The 7,120-nt window shown below is 53.2% G+C and overlaps 1 protein-coding gene across 1 annotated transcript; it reads right to left on the reverse strand.

Moving 5' to 3' along the window:
- Nucleotides 1-393: 393 nt before the first annotated feature.
- On the reverse strand, nt 394-1,524 carry LOC119350836. The gene has a single exon (XM_037618476.1). The coding sequence runs from the start codon at nt 1,522-1,524 to the stop codon at nt 394-396; it is 1,131 nt and encodes a 376-aa protein (XP_037474373.1).
- Nucleotides 1,525-7,120: the final 5,596 nt, after the last annotated feature.

Genomic DNA, 7,120 nt, shown 5'->3' on the forward strand with positions numbered 1-7,120 from the left:
CAGCCATAGGATGAAGTAGGAGCACGGATGGGAGCATGGGTAGGGAGCAGGCAAGCCGGATCCCTCTCAGTTACCCGTGCGTCCCCCCTAGCGCCGAGTGCCGCTTCATTCTCCGTCCCCGATCCGCCGGCCACGCTGCGCTGCTCCACGCCCCCGACCTCCGACCCGACCGTGCGCTCCCGGCTCGACCACGTCGTTCATCGCCAGACAATGGCCTGCTGCGTGCGTCTCTGCACCGGATCTCGTAAACAAACCATGCATGCATGCACTGATCTGAACAAGTGGAGTACACGTGCACGCACGCACGCACTCAAACACTGGGAGCGAGGGAACAAGGGCACAGACGCCACAGTTTTTTGGCCAGGCTCGGAACCTGAAAACAATGATAGATTTTCAAAATGGCCTCGGGGGTTTCGATCGGCCACGGGGCCCGACCGCCCGCGACACCGCCTCGGCCAGCCGCCCCACCCGCGCAGCCACGTCCGGCGGCAGCGCCGCCGCCGCCCGCCGCGCCTTCCTGCTCGGTCCCAGCAGCGGCCCCAGCATCTCCACCACCTCCTCCGCGCCCCACCGTCCCCTCCTCAGCTCCCCGCAGCACCGGTCCACCGTCAGCGGCAATGCCACGTCCACGTTCGCCTCGCCGTTGGGACCCGTCATCTCCTCCACGTCGCCGTCGTCCCACCCGCCGCGCGTCAGCGCGGAGCCTGCCTGCTCTAGGCTGCGCCGCAGCCACTCTGGCTCTGGCGCCGAGGTGGTGTTCGTGGTCGTAGCGCGCGTGGGGACGACTTCAAGAAAACGGTCCCCGGCCGCGGCGGCGTCGCTCCAGAACTCGATCCAGCGCGGAGCCCTGCCGGTGACCGAGTCCAGGCTCCGGCGCGCCGTGTTCGAGGGCGTCGCGGGGGACGGCGTCACCGGCGCGGACAGCTGGCGCCGGAGCGGCGGCGGCTCGGCCTCGGCGGCGAAGGCGCGCAGGAGGAAGTCGGCCACGTTGGCGCCCGCGAACGTCACACCGGAGTCGGACACGTGGAACACCGGGTTCCCCACCAGGCAGGGCGTCGCCGGCACGTAATGACGGCCGCAGAGCGGGACGAGGGGAGGCGGAGGCCTCCCAGCGCGTCGGCCGGGGGCGAGGGGCAGCGTCGCGGCGACGGCGGCGGGGACCTCTTGCGCGACGAAGCGGAGGAGGCGGAGCCCAGCGGACGAGCGGTAGTGCGGGAAGTCGTCCCCCGAGGGCACGCCCACCGCCAGGAGCTCGCGGAGGTCGGGCGGGAGCTGGACGCCGCCGAGCGCGGCCTCCACAAGGGCAAGCTCGGTTGCGGAGAGGCCCGGGAGGACGGGCACCCCGGCCGCAGCGAGGTGAGCGAGAACCACCGAGGCGGAGGCCGGCGCCGCCGCGGAGGGAGATGGAGGAGCCGGGCTACTGGGTGCCGAGGCGCGGGTGGAGAGCCGGCGAAGACCGGCAGCGTGGTAAGGATGGCGCGGGAGGCCGTGCGGGAGCGGCGGCCGGTGGTAAACGTCGACCATTGCTAGGTCGCCGGCGAAGTCGGTGCGGGAGCAGGAAGTGGTGTTTGGACTTGGATGCGGAAGGCTGTGGCGGCTTCTGGCGTGTGTTTGGTAGAAGAAAGATCCTCGAAGAAACAATATAAGTAGTGAGAACTAGTACTATAGAATGTCAATATATGGACTTTAGTTTGCACTTGGTATGAATAAGGAAGTAAATAATGTTGTCACTAAATGAAAAAGAATAATTAGAAAAGAATAATTAGGCAATTATGCCATTCCATTTCCAGAATTTTGCATGCCCGGTTACTTTTTAGGGAACCATGCTTAGTTACTACTAGAGGGTGATACATGCTTTGTCGCCCGTGTCGTGAGATAAGTTTGCGGGCTCTTATGGTTAGAGGTGATCACTTTTACATCAAAAATCGAAGAATCGAACCAAACTGAGTCGATCGATTTTCATGTTTTATTCGGTTTATAGTGTTCAGTCTGATGTTTTCATCGCTAATTGTTTGTGTTTGGGCGTGTCCTGTTTTAATTTTCATCCTACATGCATAAACCAAATTAACCATCCATATACACCGAAATGGACCTCCATTTTCTCCAACTTCCCTACTTTGGTTGCACTGGTATGCATGACCTTAGAGCATCTACAGTAAGACATAGCAAATCCAGGTCCTCAAATGCCCGCGGACGCGCCTGTGCGCGTCCGAGGACAATGACCGGGCACGCCATGTATGTTGGCTTCCATACACGTGTCCCTCATATCCGAAACCTCAAAACCATGCAACATACGTAAAACATGATCAACACGCAGTTCACCCGATCAATATAATTATAGTTCATCGGAGTTCAAAGGTGGACATTGTAAACCCATAGTTCCATACTACAAGCTACTTAAAACAAAGATAAAATATAATTAGAACGGGGAAGGGCTGAGGAAATCACCATTTCCTAGTCGGCACCATCCTCTTCCGATCATCGGCGTGGCTGTGCCTCTCCTTCATGTAGGCGTCGGCATGCGAAGGTGTGTCATCATCAGAGCTGAAGGTGGCTAGGTCGGAGTCGGAGCTGCACCTTTTTCTCGGCAGCCTGCGGAGCAGGAGGTCCTGCTCCTTCGCATGGCGGGCCGCTTTCGCCTTCGCCGCAACCTCTTTGTTTGCCTCGTGCTCCAACAACTTGATGACCCAATGGTGGTCGGGTACCACTTTCGGAGCAGAGGGGGGTGGTGGTGGGTGGCGTACCTGAAGGAGAAGAGCAGAGTAACCGGAACCGCGCTCCGAGCGGGAAGGGCCGGCGACGTCGCCTGCGCTATGACGGCTGCTAACGAAGTAGATCCGCCGCTGCCGGATCCGCCTTGGTCGAGCTTTGAACGCCCCAACACGCCACGGAGGGCGACCTCCTCCACATCATTGGGCTCCGCTTCGCGCAACAGGCTCGCCCAGTCATCGTCGAAGCCGGATTCCCCACCGGAGACAGCACTACTTCGGCTGTTGGCCATCAAATTGAAGGAAATATGCCCTAGAGGCAATAATAAAGTTATTATTTATTTCCTTATTTCATGATAAATGTTTATTATTCATGCTAGAATTGTATTAACCGGAAACATGATACATGTGTGAATACATAGACAAACATATAGTCACTAGTATGCCTCTACTTGGCTAGCTCATTAATCAAAGATGGTTATGTTTCCTAACCATAGACATGTGTTGTCATTTGATTAATGGGATCACATCATTAGGAGAATGATATGATTGACATGACCCATTCTGTTAGCCTAGCACTTGATCGTTTAGTATGTTGCTATTGCTTTCTTCATGACTTATACATGTTCCTGTAACTATGAGATTATGCAACTCCCGTTTACCGGAGGAACACTTTGGGTGCTACCAAACGTCACAACGTAACTGGGTGATTATAAAGGAGTACTACAGGTGTCTCTAAAGGTACATGTTGGGTTGGCGTATTTCGAGATTAGGATTTGTCACTCCAATTGTAGGAGAGGTATCTCTGGGCCCTCTCGGTAATGCACATCACTATAAGCCTTGCAAGCAATGTGACTAATGAGTTAGTTGTGGGATGATGCATTATATAACGAGAAAAGAGACTTGCCGGTAACGAGATTGAACTAGGTATTGGATACCGACGATCGAATCTCGGGCAAGTAACATACCGATGACAAAGGGAACAACGTATGTTGTTATGCGGTTTGACCGATAAAGATCTTCGTAGAATATGTAGGAGCCAATATGAGCATCCAGGTTCCGCTATTGGTTATTGACCAAGAATAGTTCTAGGTCGTGTCTACATAGTTTTCGAACCCGTAGGGTCCGCACGCTTAAGGTTTCGATGACAGTTATATTATGAGTTTATGAGTTTTGATGTACCGAAGGAGTTCGGAGTCCCGGATGAGATCGGGGACATAACGAGGAGTCTCGAAATGGTCGAGACGTAAAGATCGATATATTGAACGACTATATTCGGACTTCGTAAAGGTTCCGAGTGATTCGGGTATTTTTCGGAGTACCGGAGAGTTACGGGAATTCGCCGGGAGAAGTATTGGGCCTTATTTGGCCATACGGGAAAGAGAGAGGGGCTGCCTAGGGCAGGCCGCGCCCCCCCCCAAGGCCTAGTCCGAATTGGACTAGGGGGAGGGGCCGCACCCCCTCCTTCCTTCCCTTCTCTCTTCCCTTTCCTTCTCTCCTACTCCTACTACATGGAAGGTCTCCTAGTTGGACTAGGAAAGGAGGGTGTCCTACTCCCGGTGGGAGTAGGACTCCTCCCTGGCGCGCCCTCCCTTGGCCGGCCGCCTCCTCCTCCCTTGCTCCTTTATATACGGGGGCAGGGGGGCACCCCATGACACACAAGTTGATCTACGGATCGTTCCTTAGCCGTGTGCGGTGCCCCCCTCCATCATATTCCACCTCGGTCATATCGTCACGGAGTTTAGGCGAAGCCCTGCGCCGGTAGAGCATCATCATCGTCACCACGCCGTCGTGCTGACGGAACTCATCCCCGACACTTTGCTGGATCGGAGTCCGGGGATAGTCATCGAGCTGAACGTGTGCTGAACTCGGAGGTGCCATACGTTCGGTACTTGGATCGGTCGGATCGTGAAGACATACGACTACATCAACCACGTTGTCATAACGCTTCCGCTTACGGTCTACGAGGGTACGTGGACAACACTCTCCCCTCTCGTTGCTATGCCATCTCCATGATCTTGCGTGTGCGTAGGAATTTTTTTTTGAAATTACTACGTTCCCCAACAGTGGCATCCGAGCCTAGGTAAGCGTGTCATATGCACGAGTAGAACACAAGTGAGAACGGATGTTATATGCACGAGTAGTGGTTGTTTGAAATTACTACGTCCCGGATGAGTTTTGATGTTATATGCACGAGTAGAACACAAGTGAGTTGTGGGCGATACAAGTCATACTGCTTACCAGCATGTCATACTTTGGTTCGGCGGTATTGTTGGATGAAGCGGCCCGGACCGACATTACACGTACGCTTACGCGAGACTGGTTTTACCGCCGTGCTTTGCACATAGGTGACTAGCGGGTGTCAGTTTCTCCAACTTTAGTTGAACCGAGTGTGGCTACGCCCGGTCCTTGAGAAGGTTAAAACAGCACCAACTTGACGAACTATCGTTGTGGTTTTGATGCGTAGGTAAGAACGGTTCTTGAAGCCCGTAGCAGCCACGTAAAATTTGCAACAACAATGTAGAGGACGTCTAACTTGTTTTTGCAGGGCATGTTGTGATGTGATATGGTCAAGACGTGATGAGATATAAGTTGTTGTATGAGATGATCATGTTTTGTTGAAGTTATCGGCAACTGGCAGAAGCCCTATGGTTGTCTATTTGTTGCATAAGATGCAAGTGCCAAATAATTGCTTTACTTTATCGCTATGCGATAGCAATAGTCGCAAGAGCAATAGTTGGCGAGACGACCATGTGACGACACATTGATATAGATCAGGATGATGAAGATCATGGTGTCGTGCTGGTAACGATAGAGATCATGACAGTACTTTGGAGATGGATATCAAAGGCGCAAGATGATCATGGCCATATCATGTCACATATTTTGATTGCATATGATGTTTATCTGTTATACATCTTATTCTGTTTTGTTTGACGGTAGCATTTTAAGATGATCTCTCACTAATTATCAAGAAGTGTTCTCCTTGAGTATGCACCGTTGCGAAAGTTCTTCGTGCCGAGACACCACGTGATGATCGGGTGTGATAGGCTCTACGTTCAAATACAACGGGTGCAAAACAGTTGCACACGCGGAATACTCAGGTTAAACTTGACGAGCCTAGCATATACAGATATGGCCTCGGAACACGGAGACCGAAAGGTCGAGCGTGAATCATATAGTAGATATGATCAACATATTGATGTTCACCGTTGAAACTACTCCATCTCACGTGACGATAGGACATGGTGTAGTTGATATGGATCACATAATCACTTAGAGGATAAGAGGGATGTCTATCTAAGTGGGAGTTCTTAAGTAATATGATTAATTGAACTTAAATTTATCATGAACTTAGTCCTGGTAGTATTTTGCAAATTATGTTGTAGATCAATAGCTTGCGTTGTTGCTTTCATATGTTTATTTTGATATGTTCCTAGAGAAAATTGTGTTGAAAGATGTTAGTAGCAATGATGCCGATTGGATCCATGATCTGAGGTTTATCCTCATTGCTGCACAGAAGAATTATGTCCTTAATGCACCGCTAGGTGACAGACCTATTGCAGGAGCAGATGCAGACGTTATGAACGTCTGGCTAGCTCAATATGATGACTACTTGATAGTTTAGTGCACCATGCTTAAGGGCTTAGAATCGGGACTGTTGGGGAACGTAGCAGAAATTCAAAATTTTCCTACGTGTCACCAAGATCTATCTATGGAGAAACCAGCAACAAGGGGAAGGAGAGTGCATCTACATACCCTTGTAGATCGCTAAGCAGAAACGTTCAAGAGAACGGGGTTGAAGGAGTCGTACTCGTCGTGATCCAAATCACCGGAGATCCTAGTGCCGAACGGACGACACCTCCGCGTTCAACACACGTACAGCCCGGTGACGTCTCCCATGCCTTGATCCAGCAAGGAGAGAGGGAGAGTTTGAGGAAGACTCCATCCAGCAGCAGCACAACGGTGTGGTGGTGATGGAGGAGCGTGGCAATCCTGCAGGGCTTCGCCAAATACCGCGGGAGAGGAGGAGGGAGAGAGGTAGGGCTGCGCCAGGGAGGGGTGAAACTCATGTGTTGGCAGCCCCAAAACCCCTCAAGTATATATAGGGGGAGAGGGTGGGCTGCGCCTCCACCTAGGGTTCCACCCTAGGGGCAGCGGCCAGCCCAGATCCCATCTGAGGGGGCGGCCAAAGGGGGGGAGAGGGGAAACTTGCCCCCCAAGTTAGGTGGGTGCGCCCCCTCCCCCAACCCTAGGCACCTTGGGCCCTTGTGGGGGGGCGCACCAGCCCACCCGGGGCTGGTCCCCTCCCACACTTGGCCCATGCAGCCCTCCGGGGCCGGTGGCCCCACTTGGTGGACCCCCGGGACCCTCCCGGTGGTCCCGGTACGTTACCGATAAAACCCGAAACT

Source organism: Triticum dicoccoides, chromosome 1B (genome assembly GCF_002162155.2).
Source record: "Triticum dicoccoides isolate Atlit2015 ecotype Zavitan chromosome 1B, WEW_v2.0, whole genome shotgun sequence".
NCBI lineage: Eukaryota > Viridiplantae > Streptophyta > Magnoliopsida > Poales > Poaceae > Triticum > Triticum dicoccoides.

Bases quoted from the DNA above. Each gene is read 5' to 3' on its own strand.
- LOC119350836 (XM_037618476.1), bottom strand. From the start codon at position 1,524: ATGGTCGACGTTTACCACCGGCCGCCGCTCCCGCACGGCCTCCCGCGC.